The sequence below is a fragment of the Balaenoptera acutorostrata genome, chromosome 15, assembly GCF_949987535.1.
Source record: "Balaenoptera acutorostrata chromosome 15, mBalAcu1.1, whole genome shotgun sequence".
Classification (NCBI taxonomy): Eukaryota; Metazoa; Chordata; class Mammalia; order Artiodactyla; family Balaenopteridae; genus Balaenoptera; species Balaenoptera acutorostrata.
In genome coordinates, this window is record NC_080078.1 from 57,540,337 (window position 1) to 57,556,086 (window position 15,750).

Below are 15,750 nucleotides of genomic sequence, written 5' to 3' on the forward strand. Positions count from 1 at the left end.
CAACTTCCATGTAATAAGGAATCAAATACATGGCCATCAGCATCAGTCTTTTCATATTTCCAAAAGTGGGACTGTACAGAGCAGCAAATCTGGGGTTAGACAAGCCAGGGTTGAATTATGGTTATGACACTTTCTAGCTACTTTACTACTTTACTTCTTGGAGCTTCAGTTTCCTCATCTATACAATGGGAATAACACCAACCTCTAAGAGTTGTTGGGAAGTATTGTGGAGTGCTTGGCACAGTCCCTGGTGCATTCTTTTATCTGCTTACCAAATATTTATTGCACGATATGGTGTGCCAGATGCTCCACCGGAGCTGAGAATGCAGTGATGAACAAGCCACCCTCAGGTAGAGCCTGGAGAGAATTGATGCCCACACATTTATCAAATACAAACAAGAACCTGAGTGAATACTTGGGAGCGTTACTTGAAGTGCTGAAGAATCAATCACTGCTCTTTGGTACCTTCAGAACATGTGGGGGTTTGGGGCTTGGGGAGAAGAACTGGGATAACTCCCTCATGGTTTGCTTACCCACTCATCTCTGTGGCTACCAGCCTGCTTGCAAGCTTACTTCACAATAAACCAGATGAAAACCAGCAGGCAGAGCATCATGGGCTGGTCCAGAGTGACCTGAAGTCCTGCTCCCCTTTCCAACCAAAAATCACACTGCTTGATGGAGCAGAGCTCCCTGATCAGCCGCCACAGGACCCGCTGGTAAAGCTTGTTGTCTTGTTTCTCGTGGGACAGTTCCTCCTGGTTCACCGCCTGGGTGGCATTGATGCAGCTGGTGACAAACTTCTCCTTGGTGATGTTGGCCTCAGAGCAGCCATTGTAATGGATCCCATCAGGGAACTGCCAATAGTTGGCCTCGTAGTACCTATTGCCCTCAGCTCCGAAGTCGATATCCAGCTTTCGGCCTTGCTTGATGAAGGCCCCTGGGCGGATCTCTGCAGTGTGGACCTCCGTGACCTGGGAGGTACTTGGCAAGGCCTTCCGGTTCCACTTGATTCTGTGCTTAATGCCTCTCGCCTTGACTGAGGACAGCTGGCTGAAGAGCAGGACACAGACAATGGCCAACCAGCATCCACCCAGATGTTTTCTCATTGTGTCAGAATCTGCAACAGAAAAGGCCAGAGCAGTTAACTTCCCCAGTGGGGTCCCCAGTCTCCCCTGCGCCCTCCCGCATGTAGGAGATTCTATAAGAGGAATGGCATTTTTGCACCCTTTACATTTTTCTGGAAACATAATTGTTTTCCCTGGCTTGGGCTGCACAGGGTTAAGTCAATTCAATACCAAGTTTCTTGCTTTTGCCTGGAATTACATCAATTCAGGACAGTGATCTTGGTTTTCTCAGACAGATCAGAAGCTGCAATGGGCAACTTGATTATTCATGGATATCCTTTCCAGTCTTACCCTGGGGACAGTGTGGCCCCACCCTCCCCCCTCAACTAGTTTATTATTGCACTTACTACGTGCCAGCCACTGACATTGCCTAACATTAATTCTCACATGGGGTAGGTACATTATTACCCCCACTTTATAAAAGTTGTACTGGGATTCAGAGAAGTTAAGTAATTTGCCCAAGGCCACACAATAGTGGGTGGCAGATTTGAATCCAGCTCTGTCTGATGCTTCCCATGTGCCCACTTGCCATGCCCCACTGCCCTTCTGGGCTGCTGGAGCAGATGGTGCTTGAATTTTGTGCTTTTGACTCACTGGGCATGAAGGGCAGCTCCGATAGCCCCTAAGCTAAGTGAATAGCAGGGCCTGTGAGGAATTTCAGAGGAAATGAGATGACAGGGAAGACAAGAGGGCTTGGGGAAGCACTGAGAGTCAAGGTGGCCCCAGGGCATCTGAAAGGCTGTTGATGACCTCAGGAAATATCCCTCCCACTTAAGCCCCCCAATCTGGTAGTTCGTCACATCTGGTTCCTGAACTTACAATAGCTATTGTGGAAATCCACCTCTCAAGGTCAACTGTTCAAGGCACTCCAGCACCTGGACCTTTGTCCATGTGGATCAGGGATACAGGAAGAGTTACTACAGCAGAGCATGCTTAAGCTATCTTCTAGAAGAAGATTTACTGTGTCCACGTGTACCAGAGCTGGTGGAGGTTGAAAAGTTAGCTTGCTTAGGTCCTAACACATCCTCCCTGCAGTATTCCTAAAAGTGATTAGTACTTCTCTGTTAAAATGTTCAACTCTAGTGTGACACTGGTTCTTATACAGAAAAAGAGGCAAAATACAACCTAAGTGCACACCCAGTTTCCTCTGGACTCTTGCAAAGAGACCTCTGCTGACTTCTCTTTACTTGCAGGCATCACCTAGTCACTGCCCCAGGGTGGGTGCAAGTGTGCCAGGCAGCAGCCTGAGCACCCAGGCTTCCAGTATCCACCCCTCACTTTCCCCTAATCACAGTGAGCTAAGATGAACTTTTTCCAAAGAGATCCAAGCATGAAGCAAACATTCATTTATCTCCTAAACAGGGGCCACACCCATGTCATCAGCCCATACTCCTTGGTAGGAGAAATCTTAAATAACAGTAATAATATAAATTATGGATGCATCAAATTAAAAAATAAAAGCATAGTGATCTTGAGAAAGAAATTAGTCTTCAGAGGCAAGGACTTAAAAGCAAAAGAAAATCCCAACCAGCCAACCCTAAACTAGCATTTTATTGTAGGACCAAAACATAGGCAAGAACACCAGTGATGTCTGAACATTCTCACAAGTGTCCCCAGACGTGGGACCCATCCCAGGAGGTGAGAGTAAAGAAATCACTGCATGGTTTACAGTCTGATTAAAAATGAACAACCCTGGCCACAAAAATGGAATGCACACGCAAACTCTGCCCCCCGCATACCTTGGGATTTCTCTGGGAGTACGGTGCACCTCTGGAGCCACGGGCGCACTGTCGTCTTGCACACCTCCTGCACACACTCCTGGGCCTGCCCAGCTATGTAGGAGCTGCAGGGGGAGGTGCATTCCTGTTGCTTTCCAAATATGGGAGCCCTTCCCTCCCTGGCATGACCAATCAGGGGTTCCCGAGTGCTTCTTTGCCTTGAGACAGATGGACCCTTTCATTACTCTTTACTAATAAACACCATGTGAAGAACTTGATGAAGTCCAGAAAGATTTGAGAGGTACCTTTTATTTATCTAAGTTATTTATTAAAAATATTTTATACTTACTATTTCTGGTTGATTATAAAGGATATAAATGAACAGCCAGATGAAGAGGTACATAGGGCAGGTCTGGAAGGATTCCAAGTACAGGAGTTCTTATGGAGTTTGGGGTACACAACTCTCCCTGAATGTGAGTGAATTCACCAACCTGGAAGCTCTTTGAACCCCATGCCAGAAACTGGGAACAAACCAAATATAATAAAAAGATGCTCCTCTCACCCCTATCACTCAGGAAATGACAGTTATAGGAGCTCTGTGCCAGGAACTGGGGATGAAGATCAAATATGTATTTCTTATTATATCACAGTGTCACAGCTGTACAGATGAGTGGCTGCATCTGTCCAAGGAGTCTGGTTAGGGCTGTTTTTAAGACATATTTGGAGAGGTGCCTTTTAGATTGAAATGAAAAGTGTTAGAAGGAAAATGTTTTTCCTTCAATATCTACAAGAGGGTGCTTTAAACAAGTCTTGCTGGATATACATACTGTCCTGCACCTAAAGACCAGTTTCAGAAGCCAAGGGGCCTTTGCTGGGCAGCCTCTGTGGGAAGGGTCAGGTTGTGAAGAGGGAGAGAAACCAGCTGGACCACATGACCCACAGCCCGGACCCACAGGGAGTGAGGGACCAGTTTTCTTGGAGGAGCTTCCATGGAAAAGCAGGGCTAATGTTGGGTGGAAGATAAATGAGAGGACTCTCCAGGACTTTGAGTTGCTGGGCCCGTGAGGAAATGCTTGAAACAATGAATTATTCAAAAGGCCGAGTTGAAGGTTTATGGAAACCCAGGGGACAGAGACAGAAGAAGACGAAACCCACACCGTTCAAAGATGGTGCGGGCTGAGAGCGGATTTCCTCAGAGTGTCTCCCTCTCTAGTGGTGCCCAAACCTAGCTGGGAGGGAGCCAGAGGATCTGCCTTTCTTGGCACGAGGGGCTGTGCATAGTTATCGGGTGAACACACAGAAGGGACTAAGGTGTCCGTGTTACAATCATCACTGCAACGCCAAATCGAAAGTGAATTCTGGAGGTGCGATTGGAGTGAGATTTACCTGTAAATAGAATATGATCTTTACCCTGAATATGACCCTACCGATGGTTTCCAAATTCACTTCAAAGCCCTCTTTCAAACCACATTAAGCTGTTGCTTCTGGGATGACCAGCAGATGACGCCAGAAGAGTTTACAAAGACTTTTCACCCTGGAGGAGGGAAACCCCAAATTGAATGCTGTCCCTGCAGGGCTTCCTCTGCTCTAGGTGGATTTTTGGCCTCCACATGGGCCTTTCTTTCTCCCCTGCTTCTACTTTAAAATTTAAAATTTATCTGATTTTCCTCTCTTAAAAAAAAAAAAAAAAACTTTTTCATTTTCCTTCTAGAATCATAGACATTTTGGTTTTGTGAACATACACATACACACACTATTAGTAGTAGAAACTTAGTACAAACTATTTGCAAAATGCAGAAGAAAGGAAGAAAAAGACTCTCAATATTTTGCTACCTCCAGAGACAAGGGTCAGTACATGTTTGTTCAACATAATAGATGCTTAGGGTAATAATTAGGTTTGGGATGTTTAGAGCTGGAAAGGACTCAGAATCCTCTAGTGCAGCTCCTTCACACTATAAGGTCATGGGGCCCAGATAGGCCCAAGGTCACACAGCCAGTAGGCTGTGCTGCCCCTGCAGATCCACTGCCCTGTTCTGTACTCTGTGTACTGTCCCCCCTGCCTGTCCCCATCTGGTGCAATCACCTCCATGTCCCCTCCCTTCCAGGCACTCTTCATTCCCCTTCTTTCTATGGCCTTCCAAAGGAGGACTTTGCCCACAGTGTAGTGGGAGGTTGGTTTAGAGCTGATGAGGCTGCAGATTCCTCCTGTTAGTGAACAAAAGACTGTTCTCAGAGGCACAGAAGAGTGTAGAGGGCTGTGAAATGTTTGAGAAGATGGGAGGAGCTCTGGAAGCTGCAAACAAGCAAGAAAACTGTTAACCAGATGCAGAGAGTACAGAACTGCTCCAACCCTGCCTGGCACCTGGCTCTCGCCTGTAAAGATGAACAAACAGCCAAGGAAATAGTGAGAGAACATTAGTTTCTTCAAATGAGCTGAGATGCCAGAGCTGAGTGAATTGTGTCTTCTGGCATCGATAATTATATTAGGAAAATAATTGAATGTAGATGGCCTTTGAGAAAACTGGGAGAATGAGACTGATCCACAGTGTTGGGTGCTACATGATGCAAAGGACTGTGACATATTTCTCTCCAACATGAATAATAGAAAATTATGTGGATTAGAAAAAAAGCAACAGGGAAAGAACGAGTTCTAGAATGCATGAATGGATCATTATTATAGCAATTCCTTGTTTGATTAGATCTTGGACCTTTCTGAAATCATTTAGAAATAAATAAATTAATCGTTAAGATAGGAGATGTGATGGCAAAACAACTGTATCCAGAAAGGTTAGTGTGTGGGAAGATCACCTACCATATCTTGGCTTCTTGAAGATTTATCAAGTGGCTGTTATGTGGGAGAGCATAGAAATGAATAAGGCAGGTAATGTAGCTCATGGCCTAATGGTAGAGAAAGAATTGAAATGTGTTTTGGAATAAAATACTTACTAGATAGCTGTGTAGCTGTCTAAACAGCCATACTCAATATTTTCTTTTTATTGAAGTCTACTATACACACAGAAAGCTGAACATATCCTAAATATACAGCATTATGTAGTTTTACAAACTGAGTACACCCATATAACACACACCAAGATTAACAAGATGAACATGACAAAGCTCAAAGCCTCCTATCTCCCCATCAGGTCACTGCCCCTCCCCTATACTGACCACTGTAGAGGTACACCACAGATTAGTTTTGCCTGCTTTTATACTTCAAATAAGTAGAATTACATAAAACACAATCTTTTGCATCTGTCTTGCTCAAATTACATGTGAGATTCACCCACATTGGGTGTAGTTGTAGCTTGTTCATTTCATTGTGAGACTTCTCCATTCCCCTGTTGCTGGGTGTTTGGGAGGTTTTGGCATGAAGAGCACTGCCATGAACGTTCTTGCACGTGCCTTTTGGTGGACCTGTGATCACTTCTCTGTTGGATGTGTACTCTGATAGGTAGACTTGCTGGGTCATAGCATATGCCTACGATAAACTTTTATATTCTTAGAATTTTTATTATTGCCTTGTGCAAACCTTAAATATCACCTTCCTCTATGGCTTGCTCACTCTTCCCAAGCACAGTTAGGGGCCTTCACGTGGCTTCTCATAGCACTTGGCACATAGCCAGCTAGTCATCTGGAGCATTCCCTTGTTGTTCATATGTTCAGCTGAGCACACGGAAGTTGAAGGACTGTGTTTCACCTGCATCTCTTTGCCCCACATCTAGCACAGTGCCTAGAATCCAGATGCATCTAGATTCCCTTTATCCCTTCCTTATCAGTGGCCTGGTTGAGGACACGGTTGTCAGAGCTGCACATGGATCAAAGCTGCCAAGGTGGGCTGTGCGCCAGAGGGCAGGCTCAACACTCCAAATCGCAGCAGGTCCGGCAGCAAGAGGAAATTTAACAAGGATAAATGCAACAGTTTTATAATTTAAAAAAAAGAAAATCAAGGGCAGCATGGTGAAGACCTGTCATGATGGTAGTTGAAACTCCATGGTAGACAGTTGTCTAGAAGAGCAGTATGAAGCACAGGGTGAGCAAACACTTGCAGAGCACAGGCTGCACTAATCAAAAGGTCATTTCCTCTGCAGTCTCTGCCCTTCCCTGCTCAGGCCACAGCTGGTGTTTGGAGCTAGGCTGTGGGGGATTGATTCAGGGCAGGAAGGTGGGAGGAGTGGGAGGGAGCGAGTGAGGGCTGAGAAGTGAGGAATTCCTTCGTGGCACATCAGGGATCACTGAGGGCAGTTACTCATCTTGGGCATCACTAAATGTTTGTGGAATAGGATGCTTATAAGTGAGAAGATAGAGAACCACTGAAGATTTAGAGCAGGGGTAACAGCATGAAGGCTTTGTTTTAAGTTGATCCAGAAAGGACTGGACTGGGAAAGGGCTGAAACTTCCACGAAAAGATTCTAAGAAGGGCAGAGGATGCCAGACTAGGTCACCATGTTGAAGTTCCTCATTCAGCCTCCCACCATTTTTCTCATGTTTTTGTAAAGCATGATAATTAAAGCATAATTTGATCTGTGGTTTGTCTTCTCTCCCTAATATGCAGGAAAATGTCCAAAAGGAGAAAGGCCTTCCCCAGAGGGAGGTTACCTGGAGCAGGTGAGAGGGGCCATGTACTGTGTCAGGGCAATGACACCTTCATTATCCACAGATGCCCTTCATTCTCAGGAGAGGCCCTGGGGATGCTGCAAAGAGAGCGAGTGTGAACTCGAGACCCAGGTTCTCATTCCCATGCTGCCATTCTCTGCCTCTGGTGGCTTCAGTTATCATCTGTCAGAGGACACCTTAGCCTTCTCTGTCATGTAAGCAGCCCTTTGTCTCAGAAAACAAATGGCATCTTTGGGGCAGGTGGAAGTTCACACTGAGAATCAGTTTTCATATCTGTGCAAGAGGTATCACTCTGCCCCACCCCACCCCCATCCCCAATTAGGGCTTATCAGACAGTGCTTGGCACTGTTGGAATCCCAGAATTCAATATAAATCTTTCCCCTGAAATATTATAAAGGGAAGTAAGCTAAAGTCTAAGAGCTGCTTTGAGTGCACGGGCATGTGTTAATTATTGGCCTGCTAGAAATACTAATGAAGGATTTACTGCTATGAAGGCAACTAACAAAGGCTGAAGAGGTTGGTTCCAAAGGCTGGGTCTGTGATGGCTTTCAGCCAGGAGAAAATCAAAGCACTATCAAGAGAGTTCACATTTGGTGGGGAAATTAGTGGTCAAGCTGCAGAGCTTATCAAACTGGACAATGCAGGGAGAGGTCACTTCTTGATATTAACGGCTGTAGGGACCAGATTCACCAGCAGATGGGAATGAGGGACCCAACATTGTAAAGAAAAGCATTTATTGAAGTATAACATGGTACAGAAAAATGTACATTCGTAAGTGCAGGATTCAAAAAATTTTCACAAACTGAACAACCTTTTTGTAACCAGCAGAACATTCTAAGCCCTATGCCCACCCCCACCACCCACCCAAATGGTACCCACTGTTCTGACTTCCAATGCCTAAGCTAGTTTCACCTGCTTTTGTATTTTACACAAATGGAATCATGCAATACGTGCTCTTTTGTTGCTGGTTTTTTTTGCTCATCATTATGTTTGTGACATTCATCAGTGTTGTTGCCTAGAAGTGTTATTTTTCAATTCTCATTCCTGTATGATATATGGTTATATAAGTAGGCCACAATTTATTTATCTCTTCACCTCTTGATGGATAGTTGGGTTGCTCCTCACTTGGAGCTATTATGAATGCAGTTGCTTTGAAAATTCTTATGTACATCTCTTGATGAACATAGCTCTCATTCTTGTTGGGCAAACCCTCAGGGACAGAGAGGCTGGGTCATCGAATAAGTGTCTTTTCAGTTTTAGTAGAAGCTGCCAAGCAATTTGCCAAATTCAACCAATTTAGATGCATCTGCATAAGAGGTCTCCGGGGTTCCTCATGCATCTGCTGCATGCCGGCCCCTCTGTACAGGAGACTTCTTTTAATTCTTTGCACCATTGTAGGAAAGGTGCTCAATGGAGAAATTTTGTTGTGTTGTTTAAATAAACAGTAACAACAGTTTGGTAAGTTATAGTAGAGCTTAGAACAAAGTATAAAGGTTAGGGGACATTAGGCCTAACTTCGTCCTGCTAGTTGCAGGGGTTCTTAACCTGGAAGGGGGCTGTCCATGGATAGAATTTGGAAGATACATGAACTTAGGAAAAACCATCACATCTTTATTTCCACTAACCTCTACCTGAAATGTAGGCTTTCCTCCATGAAAAATGTAGGTAGCAGACACAGTAGCATTAGTTGTACCTGTGACCATAACCCACTAGAATCACAGATGTTTTCAGGTCACATTACAGGTAGGGTGGCCAACTGTCTCAGTTTGCCAGGGATTGAGGGGGCTCCCAGGACATGGGAATTTCAGTGCTAAAACGGGAAGTATGGGGCAAATCAGGACAAGTTGATCACCCTAATTCCAGGTTTAGCAAATCTCAGAATATGCCTTACACTTATCACTGTGAAGTCATTAGGCCCACTAGTAGATCTTATTTAGTGAGTTTTTGATATTTACATTTAATCAGTGTAAAAATGTTTTGATAATTCTATTTCAGCATAATTGGTTTCCTATGTAACCTCTGTATTTTATGCATTTAAAGCCATTATTCTGAGTAGGGTCTGCATGCTTCATCAGACTCACAAAGTGGTCTGGCAGGGATAGACATTTCAGCTGGGTCTTGATGTATAAACAGGAGTTTGTCAGGTGGAGGGGGGCAAGGAAGACATTTCAGGTGGAGGGAACAGCATGAGAAAAGGAATGGAGGCATCTTGGGAGTGCCTCTAAGGAACAATAAGGAAAGACTTCATGATGTGTTTGAATATACCTTTTAAAATTATTCTTGGGGAAGTGACGGTGGTAAGCTGTGATTGCCAGTATGAAATAGCCCCTTCGTTCAGTGTGTATGATGACAGGTACCAGGCAAGGGTTATCAGAGTGCAGAGGAAGTGGTGATCACTGCAGTGGAAATCTGCAGATATAACTGTCTGGAAGGAAGACAATGAGACTAGTTTTTGGAGGGAAGTGAGGATGGGCAGGGGGTAGTGTCTTATTTCAGGTGTGCCAATGGAGGATCAGATTGCCACTGAGAGTGCTGTAGGGAGGAAGGCACAGAGAGGGACAGTTTATGTCTTTGGTGTTCTGCTGGATTTTTTTCACAACTGTTTCTGCCCTGCAAATTTTTTCCATCCAACTCAGCTTTATGGTCTGTAGGAAGGGCTAGCACTGAACAATGCATTCTCCTTTCTAGCCCTGGATGATGGTCACTGCCAGGGGAACAATCCGTCCAGCACAGATATGTCTCTACTAGCAGTTCACACCCCATATTCACCTCTACAACAGATGTCTTGATTTCAAGAGTTGACCCAGGGCCTCTCACCCCTTCATTTTAGCTGCCATATGGAAACATTTAGAATTTTCCAACTGGACATGAACCAATGCTCCTCTTCTATCTTTTCTGATCTCCTGACCTCAAGTGGAAGTGACATGTAGGTATGAAATGACACACAGGGAAGGAGGATCAGGTATAAACTTGGGAGGGAAAACCAAATGGAAGGAGAGCCAATGGAGAGAAAGCCAAAATATCACATGCATTATTCAGATGGATTCTTAAACGATATAGCAAGGCCCCTGAACAGGGCAAGCAGGTCAAGGTGAGTAAAACAGGGATGTAATGTGGGCAGCTCAGAAGCTAAGGCTCATATGAAGGCCTCCATTTCTCAAGGCCTGGTATTCACACCGCCCAGTCTTGCCAAAGACTTAACTCATAACACGAGAGGGTGTGTCCTTATTCATCTGTGTAACTTCCCTACTAGGTGGAGAGGAAACAGCTGGGGCTAACTTTGCGGAGCAGATTGAGAAGTCAAGAGGAATGCCATCTTTGGGGCAAAGGGTAAAGTTTCCACCAGGTGGATGAAAGTTGTTGAAATAGTTTGTAGGAGGAGTAACTTGTAATGTAGTAGAAAAGGCAATCATCACAAAAACTGGTGCATGAAACAACTTCCAGGTCCTTCATTCATTTTTCAAAGACCATAGCTTTTTCTCGAGGAAATTTCAGTATTTAATGCTGAGTAAAGGGGGTCGAATTTTCTCCACATACAGGTAATAGATTTATTTCACCTGGTAACAATTCTTTCAACTCTTGACACCAGCAGGTCCTCTAGTATAACATATTGCAGGAGGGGCAAACAAGTCCAATCACTCTGTGGTTAACTATTGTGGTGCTCACCTTTTTAAAGGCCAAGACGTTGTATTACATCTTTCAGCTTTCATTGATTAGGCTTTGATTCTGTGGCCAGAAAGGGCTTTGGACCCAAGGCTATTAGGAGAATAACAAGTGGGCTGAAATGTTCTTATAACGATTAAATTTCAAACAAGTGCCCGAACCTCCTCTACCCACTCATCACTTCTATTCTTAGGTAGGTAATTCTATGCTTAAAGAAAGTTTCATTGAGATATAATTCAAATACCATGGAATTCACCATTTCACACTGTACAATTCAGTGATATTTAGTCCATTCACAAAGTTGTTCATTGTCACTATCTTATTCCAGAATATTTGTATCACACCATAAGGAAACCCCACGTTCATTTGCAGTCACTTCTCATTACCCCCTCTCTTCAATTGCTGGCAACGAATAATCTACTTTCTGTCTCTATGGATTTGCCTATTCTGGATATTTCATATAAATGGAATCACACAATATTTATACTTTTGTGTCTGGCTTTTTTCACTTAGCATGATGTTTTCAAAGTCCATTTACATTGTAGCATACATCAGAACTTCATTCAGCCTTTTTATGGTTTACACCCATCACCCTGGAGAACACAAATGCTCTTACATTTGATATTGTGGTTTGACTATTGCAAACTAGGGGACACTGAATAAAACAATGTTTCTGTTGTTCAAGTACTCTTCAGGTGATTTTGTCAAAAGCAAGTTGTGGCTTTCACCGGGCATTTTCCATAAGCTGGCTAGACAGAGCCAAACAGCCCAACCTGGTTTATTTATTGAGTTCATCTCCTGGCATGTTCTGAGGAATGTGGCCACCCCAGCTGTGGGAATCAAATGAGCAGCAGAGCCACAGTGGGCCTCCTCCATGGGTGGCAGTGAAAAATCATTCTCCTAAAATTCTCAAAGCTAAGAATGGTCTCTGACATATTTACAGGGGGAATCTGGGCTTGACTAAGCATATCATCATTCATCAAAGGTCCAGAGATGTTGCTTGAGGAAACATTAGCCCTGTCTGATGGCCTTAACTGGAGGTGAGAAACCCTCCTTCTGGGCTAGTCTGGTCCACAAAAATAGCCTTGGTGTTTGCATGATGCCATGGAAATAACAAACCCATGATGTCTCATCACCTCCTGGAAGGCAGTGCAGAGAAAAGAGTGGTTGGAGAGAAAAGACCTCCTTGGAGGGCTGGAATAAAAGGAGATTCAGAGACATGCAAGGGAATGGGGGAAATAAAGGCTGGACAAAGAAAACAGGGTCTCCTTTCTCATTGAGTTCCTGGTCTGTGAGTCTAGACAATGGCAAGACCACCTGGTGGGCCTGAAATCTGTGGGGTTCTCCCTGCATTTTGGAGTTGAGGCCTTGGGAAGATGAGCTGGAGCCATAAAGAAACCTGAGTGGGCGCATTCCATGTGTGGACAGCTACTGCGAGCTGGGTGACGGGCAAGCCTAGCATTCAGAATTTGGCAGCATTGAGGGGATAGTATCTTGCCAACTTTCTGTAGTACCCCCTGAATTATAGCTAACACTCTGTCTTATGTTAATTAACTCATAATCAGTATAACTCTAAGCCAGGTGTGTTTGCAGTGTATTTGTGTGTGGGAGGAACATTATCTGGCTTAGAGTTTTAGAACTTCATTAGTATGAGCCAAAGTAAACAACTTTGATTATGAAACTCTTCACTTTGTGTGAGCCATGGGGGCGTGGTGGCTGGATTTCAGGGGCTGTATCCAGAATGGAAGCATTTCTGTTTGCAATGGGCAGTAGGAGGTAAGCACTCTTGGCAATCCTAACTGGCCCAGTCTGTTGAAGGCATAGAGTGATCCAGATAAGGGTGTAGTGTGTGAATGTGGGGCACCCACAAGGCCCTCTTAGTCCTGGGACTGCCTTTGAGCTGTACTGAGAGTGACACTGACATACTGCTATGACATTTCTTGATAGGTGTTGAAGTCCTAGTCCCCAATATCAAAAAATTACTGTATTTGGAGTTAAGGCCTTTAAAGAGTTAATTTAAAGTTAAGTTAAAATGAAGCCGTTTTGTAAAGCAATTATACTCCAATAAAGACGTTAAAAATTTTAAAAAAAGAAAAAAATGATGCTGTTAGGGTGGGCCCTAATCACATTTGATGAGTGGTGTCCTTATAAAAAGAGATTAGGACACAGAGACACACAGAGGGAAGACCATGCGAAGACACAGGGAGAAGATGTCCGTCTACAAGCCAAGGAGAGAACCCTCAGAAGAAACCAACCCTGATGACACCTTAACGTCAGACTTCCAGCCTCCAGAACAGTGAGAAAATAAATTTCTGTTGTTTAAGGCCCTCAGTTTGTGGTATTTTTTTATGGCAGCCCTAGCAAACTAATCAATCAAGATGGTATATTCAACAAGAAAGGCAATGAAACAAGGTCCTTAAAGTTTTCTGAAATGTTTGGATTGAGTAAGGGTGTTAAAGGATGGGGTTACTGAAAACTGTTATCTTTACCCAATATAAAGATTAAGATAATGACCTTGCTTTTGTGTATTTGTTTATTGTTTGTTTTTAGAGAAGGAGGGGGGAAAGGTGCAGATTTGCCAGAACAGTTAGAGAAAAAAAGCCCCCAGCCCCAATCACCCTGGTGGCCTCCAGCCTGGGGGCTCCAGCAGGACGTGACTCGTGCTCTAGGGCTTAGGGGACCATGGTTTGGTTAGAGAGAGCCACCAACCAGTGGGCCCTGGCTGCAGGTCACCTCTGAAATAATACAAGGGAGGCATGTATGGGACAGTGAGTGATGGAGGGTCTGTCTAGGGAAGGAGGCATTTTAGGCTGAGCTTGCTTTTAGGATTTCTGACCCTTCCTTCAGGTTCCCCTTGTAGTCAACTGAGTCCCCTCAAGCTGGAGCCCTGCAGAAGACCAGGGGGAGCCCTTCACAGAGGCCATGGGTTGTGCACAGTGCCTGAGGCCTGGCACCTTTGAGCCAAACCCTTAAATATCATCACAAACCAAAGGCAAAGAGTTTCCATAATGTACTTTTGTGAATATACTATTTATGTGACCTTGGACAAGTGACAGAATGTCTCTGGGTCTGAGACTTCCCGCAGTAGCAGCTAACTAACTCTGCTTGGCTCTGAGATAAGGTAGAAGCTGACTTCACTGCTGCCTGCAGGTGGTTGATTCTTTTAACTCAGGCCAGGCAGGAGGATTGTGCTGTGAGAGCAGGAGAGGCAGCACTAAGGGCTAAATCAAGAGAAGGTAAAGACTCCCTGCTGGCCACTCCCCACTCCCCCTGAGCCTTCAGTGCTTCTCCAAAGTCTTGGCCAGGGTTGGAAGAGATGACTTGGGCCTCTAGGCCCTTGTTTCTCAGTGTGGTCCTGGGACCAGCAGCATCACATCACCTGGGAGCTTGTAGAAACGCCAAATCTCCGAGTCCACATCAAACCTGTGGCCTCAGAACTGCATTTTGACAAGGTTCTCAGGTGATGTGTGTGCACATCAGAGTTTGAGAAGTGCTACATTTGCAAGGTGGATACCATTCCAGGTTTAGCTGAGTCTCTAACTAGTGGTGGGCCTCAGGACTCACCTGTGCTTCCAGCTTTTCAGGTAGCAGGTGTTAACCACCTCCTTACACCTCCACGGCCTTTCATCCTTAGAGCGCCCATCTTTCTCCTCCCCAGGGAGAGTTCCAGTTAGGTTTTTAGTCTCCCTAACAGCTCTGTATTTCAGGGCCAGGCTGCCTTCTATTTCCTTTACATCTTCCTATAGAGCAGTGGAGCTCCATGTGCAATCTCCACATCGACAGCAGCATTGCCAGGGAGTTTGTTAGAAATGTACATTCTCGGGTCCTACCCTGCACTCCAGAATCAGAAACTCTGCAGTGGGGCCCAGCAACCTGTGTTGAACAAGCCTCCAGGAGGTGCCAATGCAGGATATAGTGTGAGAACCCTGAGGGCCTTGTGTCAGTGAGGTTTCACAGAACCAGCATGGCACCATCTAGGAACTTGTGAGAAATGCAGAATCTTGGGCCCCAGTCAGGACTTGCAGATTGGTGAGCACATTCAAATTTGAGGAGCATTGCTCCAGGGCAAGAACAGAGCACCGGCTCTGGAGGAAAAGACAGCTGTACCAAGGCAGACGTGAAGCTTGTAGACTGGGGGTGTGCAGTGGAAGGCGTGGCTTCCTGGAGAACAGGGGTAGGCCTCACAGGAGTGAGGCAAAGGATGGAAATGTAAGCTTAATGCAGGAGGAGCTGAATCCTTCAGTTTTGAAGAGCCAGAGAGGAACTGACCTTTCTCAGGTAGAAATGAACTGTGTAGGTCAGTCGTGCCTAGACCAATGCAAGGTCAGGGCCTGAGCCTGGGGAAGCTCAGGTTCTTGCCAGATTAAGGCTCCCACTAGGGTGGGAAGCAGTACAGACCCAAAATCCCTTCCAAAGGCAGAGGACACTTATTTGGCTTTAATCCCAGAGAGAAAGGAAGGGAAACAAAGGTTGACACCTGACACTTCTCTGGAAGAACCCTCTGTGAGGGTTAGACTCAGTTATTTAAAATTGATTTAAAATTTTTTTTAGTAAAAATTCCTTTAGCACAACTCATAGTAGTTGGAAGTAACAGGAAGAAAACATGGTGGCTGAGAAAGATACAGATGTGT

At 44.9% G+C, this 15,750-nt stretch overlaps 1 protein-coding gene across 1 annotated transcript; it reads right to left on the reverse strand.

Moving 5' to 3' along the window:
- Positions 1-569: 569 nt before the first annotated feature.
- On the reverse strand, positions 570-2,911 carry PRND (prion like protein doppel). Its single transcript, XM_007191702.1, has 2 exons — positions 2,864-2,911; positions 570-1,117 (listed from the first exon to the last, which is right to left on the reverse strand). The coding sequence occupies exon 2, from the start codon at positions 1,104-1,106 to the stop codon at positions 570-572; it is 537 nt and encodes a 178-aa protein (XP_007191764.1). The 5' UTR covers positions 1,107-1,117; positions 2,864-2,911.
- Between the last annotated feature and the right edge of the window lie 12,839 nt (positions 2,912-15,750).